The 15,541-nt window shown below is 41.0% G+C and overlaps 1 protein-coding gene across 2 annotated transcripts; it reads left to right on the top strand.

Annotated features, from left to right (window-relative positions):
- Positions 1-1,463: 1,463 nt before the first annotated feature.
- csrnp2 (cysteine-serine-rich nuclear protein 2) lies at positions 1,464-13,743 on the top strand. 2 transcript variants are annotated; one of them, XM_088081851.1, is made up of 5 exons: positions 1,464-2,142; positions 5,730-5,932; positions 6,039-6,301; positions 7,571-7,867; positions 9,396-13,743. In XM_088081851.1, the coding sequence occupies exons 2-5, from the start codon at positions 5,743-5,745 to the stop codon at positions 10,308-10,310; spliced, it is 1,665 nt and encodes a 554-aa protein (XP_087937977.1). In that variant the 5' UTR covers positions 1,464-2,142; positions 5,730-5,742; the 3' UTR covers positions 10,311-13,743. The 2 variants fall into 2 exon arrangements, with proteins under 2 accessions (XP_087937977.1, XP_042348485.1); XM_042492551.2 differs by having other exon boundaries at positions 1,467-2,142; positions 5,730-5,902.
- The last annotated feature ends 1,798 nt before the right edge of the window (positions 13,744-15,541 follow it).

The following is a 15,541-nucleotide window of genomic DNA, read 5'->3' as shown; positions in this document are numbered from 1 at the left end:
TCCTAAATGCTCTTTTAGAGCCTAAGAAAAATTGTGACAAATTATTTAATTCATATTAAGAATTGTGTGTAAGATTTTGGGGGATTGAGTGGAATCTAGCGGTGAGGTCTGCAGATTGCGAACAGATGAAACTTCTCGTGGTTACACTTCCTTCAGTGTTCATTGTCCAGGAAGTTTTTACCAGGAGTCGAATTATTCGCAGAGGTCTCTTTCTCTCCCAAAACAAACAGACCCGCTGATTTTAACTGGTTAAAACACAGAATAAAGCATTTTCATGTTATAAATCAGGGTTTTGCTGACACTCAGTGGCATATCAAAGACGAGCTGCTAGCGTAGCACCTGCTAATGTGTTTGCACTTTTTTTTTTCTCTGAATTCAGGAGGTTTTTATTGGGACACAGATTATCTACAGAGGTCTCTTTCTCTTCAAAACCATCGGCCCCACTGATTTAAAATGGTAAAAACGGAATAAAACAGGTAAGCGCTTAAAATCTGTTTTTCGGACACGTTGCAGCTCGTCAGAGATGGGCTGCAAGCCTAGCACCTGCTAATTTTCTCTCACTGTTTTAACCGGGAGCTGAATTACCTGTAGAGGTCGCCTCCTCTCCAAAACAAAGAGACCAGGTGATTTAAGATTAAAAAAAAAATTGTTTCGAGTCACATATCAATGTATGCTGTTCAGCACTTTGCAGATGGGCTGCTAGTTTAGCACCTGCTGATGTGTACTCTTTTTTCTTTGATAGCTTAAGATCCAGAAATTTGGGAGGTTTTAACCCTGATCTACACGCATTATTTTTACAGTCTATGATTTTTACCGGGAGCTGAATCATCCGTGAAGGGGAAGGGTCTCCTGATCTCCAAAACAAACAGAAGTAGTGAGTTAAACAGATAAAAACATTGAATAAAACATGTTAAAGTGAATGTTTATCGAACGCTGCTTGTTGCAGAGGGGCTGCTGACTCCAGCGGCTGCTACAGTAACACAAATGATCCTGTCTATAGCCTGTGTTTGATTTGTCTGTTCTTGGCTACTGTAGAAACATGGACGAGAACTCGATCCATCTGTAGACAAACACAGCTCATACAAGGTAATAAAAACGCAAGGCCTCTTATTTAGGCCAATTCTTTTCTGTTCTGCTTCTGTTAATATAGCCCCTTAAAACCTTCACACTGGACCTTTAAATACAAAGCTGACAGATGTGGAGGCCTACTACAGACATGCACCGTCATTTTGTTACCATGGAAACTAGCTTTAACAAGACAAGCAATAATAACGTTATATACTGTAAATCAGATTGTCTATTTTATGTAAAATAATATCCGTGTGAAGATACTGTTAAGTTTTGCACGTCTTTTTGTGCATAATAAGAACAAAGAAGCCAGCAAAAAAAAACTCACAAAGAAAAAAAACTTCATGTCCCAGAATGCCCCGGCGCAGGGCATGCCTGTGATGTCACAATAAGTATATATACTGCTACAGGGAAGAATTTCTTCCTCCATTGTTACATTGTAACAAACGGGGCCGGGGCGAAACGGGGGACAAAAAGGCGTCTTCTCGTTTCAACATTTGCAACATTTTGACACCAAGCGTTTAAAAAAAAGAGCCCAAAATCCGCGTTAAAGCGAGAAGACAACGAAGTAAAGAACCGCCGACTGAACCCGCCCCGGCGAGAAAAAAGGATAAACGAACACAGATGTCAGCGGATTTCTCCATCGCATTGGGAAGATAAGACATTTCGGCTAATTTACATTTTTAAAAAATGCCTGGTAATAAATCGCAGCTAATCATATGACGCTCCCTCTTTCTGCCGTCTGTCCTTTAAATAGATAGGCATGCAACATTTAAATAAAACCCGCAGGTCTAACAGACAGCTCCTGCTTTCTTCGTGAGTGTGCAGAACAATGAACATGGAGCCCAAGTAGTCTCATATAGGCAGATGTAAGTGTTGCAAATTGACAAATAGGCAAAGATTACTTGAGGTTACATTTGCTCCACGGTTGCAGTCTGGATACTCGGTTCAGGATATCGGTTTTAGCACACAAAAAGCATCTTATTGGGCGTTGAAAGATTGATGTGCAGCTCACATTGGGAAGGGAAACGACCTCCGAGCTGGTTGGAATAAGGGTCCCTGTTTCTGCCCCAGGTAAGAGGGTTTAGTATTTCATTAACCGGGCGGTTTGCCATTGTGTGTGTGTGTGTGTGTGTGTGTGTGTGTGTGTGTAAAAATGGTAGAGCAAAGAGAGAGAGAGAGACTGTGCCTGTCAGACTGATAATATCCAACCTCCCCCAACACACTGCATGCACACAGTTTAACAAATACATCACCACCTCTGCTGCATGCCCCTGAAGGTAAATACACCAGGATTTTCTGTAAGCATATGTCCAACTCTTAAGTCCTTGAAGGAACAGGAGGGTGATGTCCACAAGGGAAATGGAGCCCACTATCAAAATTCAGCCTCTTCTCTGTTTGCCCTATTTATACTGGAGTCCCCAGGTGGAAAATGTCTCACACCGATGCACACCAGTATCTTTACTGAACACATAAGCCTCTTGGGGTGTGTTAAATAAGGTTAAAACCTCATTCCAGAGAGATGGAAAATCAACATTGAATGCACATGCAGTAATGACACAACTACGACATCTCCCTAAGCGTCAGTCAATGAGTTTCACACAATTTTTTTTCGTTTTATACATTGCATACAATTTTACTACCATATTATTTTGACAGATAGTGTGAACCTTTATCCCAGTAAAATCACCACGGCTGCAGCAGTTGTTACATTATTTACTCTCCTCCGAGCAGATCCAGGATTTTTCTCCACATGACATCATCTCTTTATTTAGCGTAAGGAAAAACAGCACTATTCAAATTATATATATATTAGTCTTATGTGTAGGTGATGTGTGTAAGATTTAAGGAGATTTAGAAGCACCTAGTACTGAGGATTGTAGATTGTACCCAGCTAAAACTTCTCCTGGTTAGGATTCATTCAGTGTTCAGGATATTTTTAGCGGGAGCCGAATTGTCTGCAGAGGTTTATTCATCTCAAAGCCGTTTTTACAAAGAGATGGTGACCACCACAAAGTACCTTCTTTATACTGGCTTTTGCATTATTACACAGAACCAAACAACAGCAGCATCCTGCTGCTCCTGGGGATGATTTTAGACAGAATGTCGGCATTGTGGAAACAAAAGAGGTGTGACATTTATGACAACTGTGTCTGCCTCTATATAACAAATACGCTGAGAGCATTTTCTAATGCTGCGTTCACATGGAATCTGGCAGATGGAAAACCAGATGTCATTTTAGTGAGCAAGAACAGGACGATAAATTAGGCAAAGCTGGCAGAGAAACACACAACATTGAACATTTTGCTGTCCTCTGTAACAGAATTTTATCGCTGAGCTGGGTGAAACACCAAGTGGTTTTGGAGTAAATGTAACAATCATTATCAGTTTGCAATAGAATATGAAGAGAAAACTTCCTTTTACGGCTATGTAGAGTGCTACAATAATTACACAACACGCCTTCAAAACGTACTTCACACCAACCCCACTTGCCTTTACAGCTTACACTTTTACACAGACGTCAACGCAGCGCTGTTACTGCCTACGATGCCGGCTTAAAGCTGAGACAACACTGCCCCCCCTCATTCTGCGATTGCATCTTTTATACAGAATGGCGAGGTGACATAACGGTGCGATAGTCGGAAGCGATTAGTCTCGCTTTTACACTCCCTTGAACAGGAAGTGTAAAAGCAACTAAAACACAGAGTAAAGCTTTTTAATGTGAATAAATTTAGTGTTTTTCTGACCCTACACATCACGGAGGGCCTTCCAGCTACAATGATTGGTGCAAAAAGCGTGAATTGCAATATCTAGAGCCAGTGTTTGGTTTGTCCGTTCTAGGCTACTGTTGAAACATAAAGGTGCAACATGGTGGACTTCGGGGATGAGGACGCACTCCCAACGTCTCATTGTTCGATAATGGAAACACAGTGAATCTCATTTTCAGATGACTATAAATTAAAGAAAACAAACTTATCGTTATATTCAATTTCTGCCAATATACCCCCCTAAATCCTGCACACTGGACCTTTAAGACCAGATTTTTCCTTTGAGAACCTGAATGCACAATGGCTCTTTTAGAGATTCATGAATGAAGATACAGCATGTTGCTGTCCGTGACATGTGACATGTTAACTCAGACCCAGTTTAAATGTCCTCATTCAGATGTAGAGCTGCATGATGTTGTTAATTACCTCTGAAAGTACCTCTTTTATAAGGAATACTACAAGCTTCAGCACTGATGCTGTGTTTTTATATCATTTCATCATGACCAATCTTTTATGTGGATTGAAAATACAGAACTTTATGAGACACAGTTCAGCACAGAGCTATAGGGCCTCTCATAATATAAAATGCTGCGCTCAGTCACCTTGTTTGACCTTAGCCCGCTGGTGTGATTGATCAGCTTTAGCTTTCAGATCCTCTCGAATCGATCCCCTCTGCGCTGTTTTATAGCAGAACTAAGAGGTTAAAAAAAAAGTATGAGGAGCCATAGAGATCATTTGCTTCAAGGCTGTTCGCTTTTAAACTGTGCTTGCCCAGTTGCCATGGTGACGTTTCTAGACTTGATGATTTCAAAGTAGGATTTCATGTGAGATGGTCGGGGGGGCCGAGGGAGGAAATGATGGAGCTGGAATACAGATGAAAGGAGACCAAACAGCTGATGTCACCTTTTGTTTCTGAAGTGAGAACTGACTCGACACAAGAACAGCTTGATACGAATTACCCAAGAACATTTTGAGTTTAAACGTACCGTCCAGCCTCAAATCTCTTACCTGTAGAGCTATTTATTAACCCTAGGTTTTTTTGGTGTGAGTTGCAGAGTTTTTGAGATATCGGCCGTAAAGATGTCTGCTTTCTCTCCAGTACAATGGAGCTAGATGGCGCTTGGCTTGTGGAGCTCAAAACGCCAAAAATCTAAATTTTAAAAACTTAACAACAACGTCTCTTGGCGGAAATCATGACCCGACTACTCAAGATAGTCCACAGACCTTGTGAGCAGTTTCATGTAGGAACTATTTTCTTTCTACTGAACTACACCCGTCAACTGTTGGTGCCATGCCTTTGTGTCAACAGTCCAAAATTTGGGCATCGACTCATTAATGAGCAGCTCATGCTCGAGACAGCGTGAGATTTAAACAGGAATGGCGTCCTCCTCGGCTGAGCTGTGACGTCAGCTAGCTCAGAAGTGCGAGGTGAGGTAGCAGTAGATGCACACTTCCTTCTGCGCGGTGATTCGGTTTAGCAGATAGAAAATAGTTCCTACATGAAACTGCTCACGACAGGGTCTGTGGATTATTTTGAGTAACGGGGTCATGATTTCTGGAAAGAGACATTAATGTTGAGTTTTTCAGATGCATTTTTGTGACGTTATGAGCACTACAAGCTGAATGACATCTAGTTACATTATATTATATTATCTCTACAGCCTATATCTCCAAAACAGCAGCTCACAATAACACATCTGCACTGATAAATAGAACATTTAAGAGGAAAAATAAGTATTTTTGATTTGGGGGTGAACCGCCCCTTTAAGGTAATCAATTAGTTCCACAATAAAATGGCAAATTTCCACTAAGAATCTACTTTATCCATTTCTTGTGGTTCACATTTAGTGGTTGTCTGGACGTGTCACGACTTGTGCTCCTCTGTGCCTGCAGACACCGAGTTTCCATGGAGGCAGGTTCGTCCCTCAGCCTCAAACGACGATATGAAGAGGTGGACAACAGCTCTCCATTCTCTACACCTAAGGACTCCGACGATGACATCTCCAGCAGTGACAGCGCTGACAGCTGCGACAGCCTCAACCCTCCTTCCAGCACTGCATTTACCCGTAAGGAACAACAGGAGACACACGTTAAAGGCAATACACTCTAAATAACACTCCAACTGTCCATTAGCACGAAGTATTTAATTACTCATGTATAATTTGGCCTCCCAAATGTCTCCCCCCTTTCTCCCCTCTTCAGCCACCTCCATCCTCAGACAGCACAAGCCGTCACCGGGGGGGAAACGGGTACGCTTTGATGTGGTGACGGTGTATTACTTCCCCCGGCGGCAGGGATTCACCAGCGTGCCCAGCCAAGGGGGCAGCTCCCTGGGAATGGCCCGTCACCACTCCTCCATCAGACACTACACGCTGGGCGAGTTCGCCAGAGAGCAGGAAACGAGCCACCGGCACACTCTGCGACAGCACCTGCGGCAAGAGAAGCTCAACGCCCGCAAGATGAAGGTAGGCGTCACACTTTACCACAAATTGTGGAATAAAGGGGTGAGATGTGTTTTGGGGTATAAAGTATAGTATTTTTGCAGATGATGTTGGATAAAATATTTGCACCCTAGACATGCAGAATATTTTTAAAAAATTGGGTACATTACTTATTTACTTCTAACTTGAAAAACATATTTTCTCAATTTTCACTTGTTAAAAGTAACATATACAAAATGCAAATTATTTATTATTTTTTTAAGTATTGTACTTTAAAATGCCGATACAGATAATCTGCAAAATGCCAAATATTTGCCCCAATATTTGGAATTTTGCAGATTATCTGTCGACTCTTACTTTATTTATGTACATACCTGCTTTGATATTCCTTTGCTGCTCTAATAATGCAAATTTCCCCATTGTAGGACTAATTAAATCTTAAATCTTATCTTTATTATATCTTATCTTATCTTATCTTATGTGTTGTATTTTAATATATTGTAATTTTCACGGCTGCTAACTTGTAAATGAGATTTTTGATCTCAATAAAACTTCCTTGGTTACTAAAGAGGAAATAATGTACCTCTTATTCAGCTACATTTATCTGACAGCTGAAGTTACTTGTTTCTTTTCAGATTGAGATTTTAAATAATCCATGTTGGTTTTTGATCCTTTACATTAAATCCAGTGTCTGGTTGGGTCCCATAAAACATTTTAGATATCTGAGTTGTTAGCAGCTCCACCAAAGACAGAATTCTCTTATAAATTTTCACATATTTTAGCTCAAAGAGGTAAAACTCTTCGGTATTTATCAAAAGAAAGAGTCAACAACTTTAATGTGGATTTGTGGAGCAGCAGAACTGCTTTTTACACCCAAACACATTAATCTTCTCATGACTCCACAGATTTGTCTTGTGAGAGGGTTCAACCTCCAGGATGGGAAGCACTAAACTCAAACTAGCAAAATATATAAAATGTTGGAATCACAACTCCACCTCGACAAGCTACAACAATAAAATGCTGCTTATGAATCATTTTTCTGCAGAACAAGTGCTTTATAGTTCTAGTACTTCTTTTATTTTAACTTAAGTAGGGTTTTTTAAGAGTTTTACTTTTAACAGAGTATTTGACATCCATTTGTCCATTTGAAAGCTCTGCTATGAAATGATTAAGATACAGATAAAGCCGCAGTCTTTCGGATAATTATTATGTTCTTGTGCTTTAATTAGAGAATCAGTATCTCACCGTCTTCAGCTCACAGTTGTACACTAACTGTCCACCTGTCGTCCGCAGCTGACGAGGAACGGCACAGTGGAGTGCGCCCAGGCCGACCTGCTGACTCTGGAGGACGTGTCAGATGAGGACCTCGATGTGGACGGGGTGGAGGTGGACGACTGTTTCTTCCTTCAGCCGCTACCCACAAAGCGCCGCAGAGCCCTGCTGCGAGCCTCTGGCATCGCCCGCATAGATGCTCGGGAGAAAGCCGAGCTCCGAACCATCCGCCTCTCTCGGGAGGAATGCGGCTGCGACTGCCGCTTGTACTGCGACCCTCGCCACTGCGGCTGCAGCCAGGCCGGTATAAAGTGCCAGGTAAGGGTCGTCGTTGGCTGTGTGCATGTGCAGAGAGAAGAGAGCCACGGTGCTGACAATCAGATGTCTTCACTGCTCAATAAAATGTGCTCTGTTAATCAGACTTGAATCATTTTTCATTTGAAGTTTTGTGTGCAATTTATTTTCCCATTCTTGTTTTTTTTAATCTTTTGACACACCGCAGAAGGAAAAGCAACAGTGTAAATAATGAAACACATCCTGGCTCACTGTCTCTCTGTCATGACTAACATGGACAGAGCCGGCGTTAATCACAACACCTGTGCTTTTCCAACCATGACAAATCAAAATTTCTGCAGTGATCGAAGCCAGGATCGTGGATTCATGAAATAAACATGCTCAGCTTTTCCACTGAGACTGTCATTATAGTTTGAACATTTGGAAATGTGAAACTAGCTTCTTAAAATTTGATTGCGGGGATTGCATTGGATCTTTCTCTCTCTCTCTGTCCGTCTTCCATTTATACCAGTATCTGTACTGTGTTTTCCAGTTTGATCACAGAGAAAAATCTCAATTTGCTGCTTTTACTTGTCTCTCAATGCCAAAAATGTAATATATGGAGATTTTAAACAAGATGTGATGACGGCACCATCTGCCACACTGTGATGGACATTTTGTTTTTACCATTTAAAACAAAAAGACAAAACAATTTATCATATAAAATAAGATAAATCAATAATGGAAATAATTTTTAGTTGTATCCCTAGTGTTGTTGATGATGTTGATAGTGGCCCACCTGCTCTTTTAAGGTCAAAATTTGAGTTTTTAACTATTTTTATTCTACTAATAAAATTAGGTTTAATTTCAGGTTCTGATTTTTCCTTTTTTGGTTATTTTTGCCCTCATTAAGAGAAAGTACAACTCCCTCTTCACCTAACTTATTACACAGTAGAGCTGCAATGATTAGTTGATTAATTGTTTGGTTAATCCAAAGAAAGTTAATTGCCAAGTATTTTGATGATTGATTAATCGTTTCAGTCATTTTTCAGCAAAAATGTCAAACATTTGCTGGTTCCAGCTTCTTAAATGTGAGAATTTTTGCTTTTCTTTGTAATTTATATGAGTAAATAATGTATGATGTAATAAATGTATGAAGAGTTTTTGACCGTTAGTTGGACAAAAAAAGCAATTTGAAGATATCACTTTGTGCTCTGATAAATTGTGACGAACAATTTTCACAATTTTTAGACATTTTATAGACCCTTGAAAATAATTGGCAGATTAATAAAGCGTTTAATGAAGACAAGTTTTTATAGACTAGAAGATGATTTGCAGATTAATCAATAATGAAAATAATGATTTGCAGTGACATTACACAGTAACCACATATTCTCTCTCTAAGCTCTGCGTGTACTGTCATCTGTCTTTGTCCTTTCCACAACAGCACGCGCTTATATAACTTGCTGTTTAGAGCGCTTATGTAAATAAGTCAGTGAATTCCAAATGTTCGCCCTCTCCTGTAGGAATAAAATGAAACTGGAGCTAAAATTTCCTCTGCTTTCATCCTCAGGTGGATCGAATGTCGTTCCCATGTGGCTGCTCTCGGGACGGCTGCGGCAATGTTGCGGGCCGCATCGAGTTTAACCCCTTACGCGTCCGAACTCACTACCTGCACACCATCATGAAGCTGGACCTGGAGAAGAGGAGGATGCTGATTCAAGGGACTGGGGACCAGTACGGTGAATCTGACAACATGTCCTCCCCCTCCTCCACCTGCCCCACCTCCCCGGACCTATCCTCGGTCACCGGCCTGGACTCTGAGCTGGAGGAGAGTGAGGTGCAGACAGTGGTGGAGGTTCAGGATCTCCTGGCGGAGCAGGACATTCTGGAGCGGGAGAACGAGACCGCCGTGCTGCACCTGCAGAGCGCGGAGGAGCAGGAGAGGAGAGAGAGGGAGGAGGCGGAGGGGGAGCAGGAGCTGGGCGCTGGGAGTCTCACTGAGCAGCCGCTCTGCCTCCTGCCTGCTGCTTTAGGAGGGGAGCAGGCAGAGGTGCCAGGTGTGGAGCAGGTCCTCCTGCAGGGGCCGTTCCCCACAGGGGCCACGGTGCTCTGCATCACTGACAACCAGGAGGAGAGCCCCTCCAACCTCCTCAAAGACTCCACCTCTCTGCTCTACTATCAGCTCAGTCCCATAGAGCCGGGAGCCTTTGAGACCCTGCCCAGAGCGGAGGAGGCCGAACAAGAGGCGAGAGAACAAGATTCAGGAGGAGGCGAACAGAAACAAGAAGGAGGAGAGGAGTCGAAGCCCGAAGAGATCACCTGCAGGCAGAGTTTGGGCAAGCCTTTGCCCAATGTGATTCTGTGCTCGGAGGAACGCGTGGCGGCGGTGGAGGAGCGGCCCTCGAGTCCCCAGCAGAGCCTCCCAGAGGCGCAGTGCCAACGGGAGCCGTGCTCGGAGGGAGATCCACTGCCTCCTGAAGTTTAGCTCTAGCTTCTCTGCAGATATTTTGCACAATAGCTTCATCTAAGATGAAAAAAATTCACATTTATTCCAGCTATCATTGAGAATAATTACAGGTTGCAATCCTTTGTAGTGACTGTCATGAATTATGTGAGCGTGAGATACATGAGGGAGGGGAGCTGCTGAAAGCACACACAGATCACTCCCTGGTAGGAATATGGATGCAGTTACAAGGAAACATTGTAAGTAATTCTGTTGGGGGTGATGAATGCGGCCTTAATGGAAAAACATAAAAACACTTGTGTGTAGGAGTCATTTGTGGATGAGAAAGTACAGCAAGTAGCGCTTTGTTAATTTCCAACGTAGCGAACAGAAATGTGTGAATGCTGACATAAGCCTTTCGTTTGGTGATGTATAAAGCTATCAACACTAAACACAAATCGTTTTGCAAGAAGCTGGTGAATTTAGATACTCACTTTCCATTACGGCAAACCAGTGCTGTAGTCAAGCCAAATGAAGGCGTCTGATAGTACCCTCCGCTGAAAATAGACCTAATAATCCTGGAAATACTTGTTTTTGTGTACTGTATATGCATTTGCAACGTGCAAGACGGAGCCGAGGTTGCTGCTTAGTTTTTTAACGCACATTGTGAACTGAGGGCAGCGTGTTGTGGCTCTGCTGTGATGAAGGTAAACCAACACAGAGCGGCAGACTGACACTGGCCTTAGATGTTGCTCTCGCTCACCTCGGGCTGCTCGTGCAAATGCAGCTGATTTGTCAACAGAAACCTAGTTTACCTGTAGTTACAACGCCTATGATATTATTTCTTTGAGTAACGTGTCTTTTGTGGATTAGATACTGTTGGTTTGACGTCCTCGCGGTCTTTTGAGTGAAAGGAGATTTCTTTCATACTGCTACACTGTACCGCCGTGTAGTCAGTCACGTCATGTTAAGATGAAAGCCCGGAGAGATCCTCCCATTCGTCTTCTCTTTTAAAGGGATATTTCAAATTTTTTTTGAAGTGGGGTTGTATGAGGTATTTATCCATATTTGTTGTGTTACGTAGGGTAGACGTTGGTCTGCACGCCCCCAGTTTTGAGAAGCAGGCTAGAATATGACACGAAAGCTAAGCAACGTCCTGCTGTGGACAGAGGGCAGCATAGAAACATTTTTAGCCACAGAACAATAGTCCCACCCAAAAATATATATTACATTTTAATTGTATGTTATATTGAGATTATTTTCAACAGAGCTGAGCCGAATTTTCAAGTCTGTGTTATAAGACAGCTGGCAGGATGGGACTGTAGGCTGGACGCAGGGTTTCCGCAGACCCTTAAAATGTCTTAAAAGGCATTGAATCCATTAATCTAAAAATGAGACCTTAATTCGTTATTAAATCAATCTTTCAAAAGTCTTAAAAAAGCAGATTTTTTAAAATTGTTTGTTACTTTTCAAAGTAACAATTAACTTTAATAATAATAATAAACTTTATTTGTATGCATCTTCACATGGATAAAAGCCACCGATAATATTAGTAAAAGTAAGATCAAAATAAGGATAAAAATAGAAAGTACAGAATGCATGACGTAAGATTAATTGAACTAATTTAAATAAAAATCTAAAAATAAAGCTAAAAATAGTATGAAATGCATTTAAAATTAAATGCAGTTAATTAAACTAACATCTTAAAGAGTTGCAGCAGCGCATAAATGAAGTTAAATGCAAAGTAGTTTAGTCAGAGCGAGTTAAAGGCTGAAGTGAAGAGATACATTTTTAGGTTTTTTTTAAAAAATATGAAGCGGGGTGGCTTCTCTGATATCTAAAGGCAGCGTGCTCAGGAGCTTTGGGAAGTAACTGACAAACGCTGCATCCCCAGTTTTCTTTTGGCTGTTTTGGGGAACCGCCACTAAACCAGCTGCAGATGATCGCAGTGCTCATGAAGGCAAATGAGGAACAAGTGATATTAAATCACTGTTTTTCTAAATGGAGTCTGGCTGCCGTTCCTCACCAGAAATAGCCGCCTGAGGTTAAATATCATGTACACTTAAACTGATATAAATTTATTTTAGGTGAAACTTTGTTTTAGGTGGCTAAAAACATATTTTGTTGTGGTCCCCGTACACAGTAGTACATTGTTTCGCTTCCACGTTGAACTCCTGCCTGCTTTTCCAAACTGGACGTGCCGACTGACATCCACTGTGTATAATCCACTGACGAAGGATAAGTACCTGATACAGCTCCACTTCAAAAGATCCAAACTTTCCCTTTAACGAGTCATACTGTGAGGAAGAGATGAAACAAGTCAAATGTCATATGAAGAAAATAGCATTTAAAGAGTCAAAGAAAGTAGTTATACAAAATGATGTGATGTTACTAATTTATAAAACAGATTGACCTGAATTTGTATATTTTATGTTCAATCTGCTACAGTGTGTGTGTGTGTATGTGTGTGTTTGTGTGTGTGTGCCTACTTTACATTAGCGCGTCTATGTGAGAGAGAAAGTTGTGTGTGCATGTACACGTTGTATGAACTATTATGAAAAAGGGGAGCGGGGCTGGGGGAGTATATTAGTGAGGATACATATTTTATTCCTGAAAAGGTGCTGATGTTACAGATTTACAATTCACTGATTTTTCTCCCCGCCATCATGAGAAATACGATTTCACGGAGATGTTTCTCGATGACTGATCTTAAGAAGTGTCAGAGAGCCTCGTTTAGGAACGCAATAGCTACTGCACTGCAAATCATTAATGTGGCGATTCTGGAGGAATGAGGAGTTTTGTCATGTAAATGCAATCGTATAACATTTTCTGTCTTTAAATGTCTTTTTTAAGCAATGTCTGATTAATACTGATCTTCGTAAGTGTGCCGACTCCTCTTACACAAAGCCAGTCCTTTGTTCTGTCGCCTAAAATTACAGCTGTTGCGTTCAGTGACGGCTCGCCGAACACAGGACGTGCTGCCGTGTATGAGGTGTCTGATGTGTTTCTTTGCCTTTTTTTTATTGTCTTAATATAAATCTGCTTAAGAGTTGCACCAAAGCAGTGGTTTCAAACCTAATTAGATGATGCTTTCAACCATCAGATTTCAACAAAGCGGTCTCCTGTACTTATTGTGAGGCTTTTAGATTTACTGTGGCCCTTTGTGTTCGCGTGACTCGCCTTGACATCTTCAAAGTGATGATGATTAAAAGCTGCCTATTGTTGAGCTTTTTTGTCCTTGGCTTTCTACTAATAGACTTTAGGTTTGGGACCACTGCATCAAATTAACTCCAGTACACTATGTGATTGTGTGTTTCTCTGTGTGAAAGAGGTGTGTGATTGTGGAGAAGACTGACAAGTTTAGACTTCATCTAAGAGCTGTGAGAGCGACTCTCATGCTAACTGTTGCCTAAAGTGGACAAAAAGGTTTTTTTATACAAAAATAAAAACAATAAAACACTCATTTTAAAAAGAATGAACGTTTTTTGTGTTGATTATAGGTAACAAACCTTTGTGATTTTACTGTCCTCAATACTAGAATAGGAAATGCTATGGGTCAGATCTATTTTTTGATAACAACTGAAGAAAATGTAAAATTTTCAGACATTTTTTATGCCTCTGCGCCAGCAACTGCCATGGCTGGATGCACTGTTTTGGGCTGTCCATGTGTCTGTCCCATCCTCGTGAATGCACCATCTCAAATTTCCTCAAATTTGGCACAAACATCCACTTCAAGATGAACTGATTAGATTTTGGTCATCAGAGGTCACCGTGACCTTGCGTCTGTCCCATTATTGTGATTGCAATATCTTAAGAGGGTCACTGTGACCTCTCAAAACACCTTTTAAACCATAACAGAAGAATTAATTTGTTAATAATGACCAAATTTCACACAAATGTCAAATATGATAAAATGATTAAGTACTGACATTTCATACCCAGAGGCTCACTGTGACATCATAATGTTCTGCTAAAACACTTTTCTGGCCATTACTCAACGTCAGAAACAGAAGGAGGGACATTTGGTCAGACGCTGAATTGGCGACATTAATCTTGAAACTGTGCTGATTGTAGAGATCGTCTGCTGAGAATATGTAGCTTCTACACAGCAACATTCATTTTTGAAGCATTATCTACTGTCATGACTGCATATGAGTCTGGACAGACATAAATGTAAACTGCAACTTGACCAGTTCATGGAGGCATACATCTACATCTAGGCTATAATTCCAGTTTATTTCTAATTTAAACAAAAAAATGATTCAATAATTATTTTCCCTAGTGTCTACCAGTCTATTTGTCATGGGATTGTACAGTATTGTACATATTTAATTTTAATTTTTCACATATTTGTGAATGTTAGGGGGTGCAAGGGGGGCAAACTGGCTTTAGGATGTAAGAATGACTGTGCCCTGATCATTTTCTAGCTGCAATTTTGCACAAATTTGAGATTTTTCATGATATGATGAATGAATAATTATGTCAAATTTTATGAGCTGATATTTTTTAACTTTTTTTCATCAAATTCTGTCTTTGATTTATTTATTCCACCTACCTGCCCAGGGACTATGGACAGAAAATAGCAGCTTTGCTAAAACCTGGTACAAAAAAGAAACAAAAAGGAGAAATTGTGAATCCTTTGTCCTCAGTCAGACACTGGAGGTCATGACAAAGACTGTCTGCTGGGTGCAGTGCGGAGTCTCGCCACTAGATGGCAGCATAAACTCAGCACATTCCTCCTAAACACAACCTGCTCTCTACATGCAGAAATGTGCCACATGTAGGGTTCATTCACTGCAGCTGTTGCTCTTAAATCTGAGGCTCTGCGTCGTATCCATGCCACACAATCAAAGTACATCTGGACAGAGCAACATAACCAGTGAAAGCTCATCTTTAGTGGTTTCTTTCATACTTACTACAGCACCTTTGCTTTGCTCCAGTTTGTCACGTTTTCATTTTATAGATCTACTGTTTTATGCACACAAAAGACTCAAAATTTAATGGCGAATTTGTTAAAATCTGTGTCAGTGAGCACTTTTCGAAGATAATCCATCCACCTAACAGATGTGACATATCAAGGTGCTGATTTCACAAATGATTACTTAGGATGGTCACAATGAAAGGCCACTTTAAGATTTCTAGTTTGATCTTAAAAGAAGACATTTATTAGGGTTTTAACATAACTAGCGCCATTTTTTCTTCACTGTCTGCCATCTGCCTGGTACAGTGTAAACTGGGATTCATCTGTGAAGAGGATGCTTCTCCAAACTGCC

The sequence above is a fragment of the Plectropomus leopardus genome, chromosome 9 (assembly GCF_026936395.1).
Source record: "Plectropomus leopardus strain MGB_pleo_1.0 chromosome 9, ASM2693639v1, whole genome shotgun sequence".
Taxonomy (NCBI): Eukaryota; Metazoa; Chordata; class Actinopteri; order Perciformes; family Serranidae; genus Plectropomus; species Plectropomus leopardus.
The sequence above is the reverse complement of the archived record's forward strand: the minus strand, read 5'-3'. Positions and strand labels throughout refer to the sequence as shown.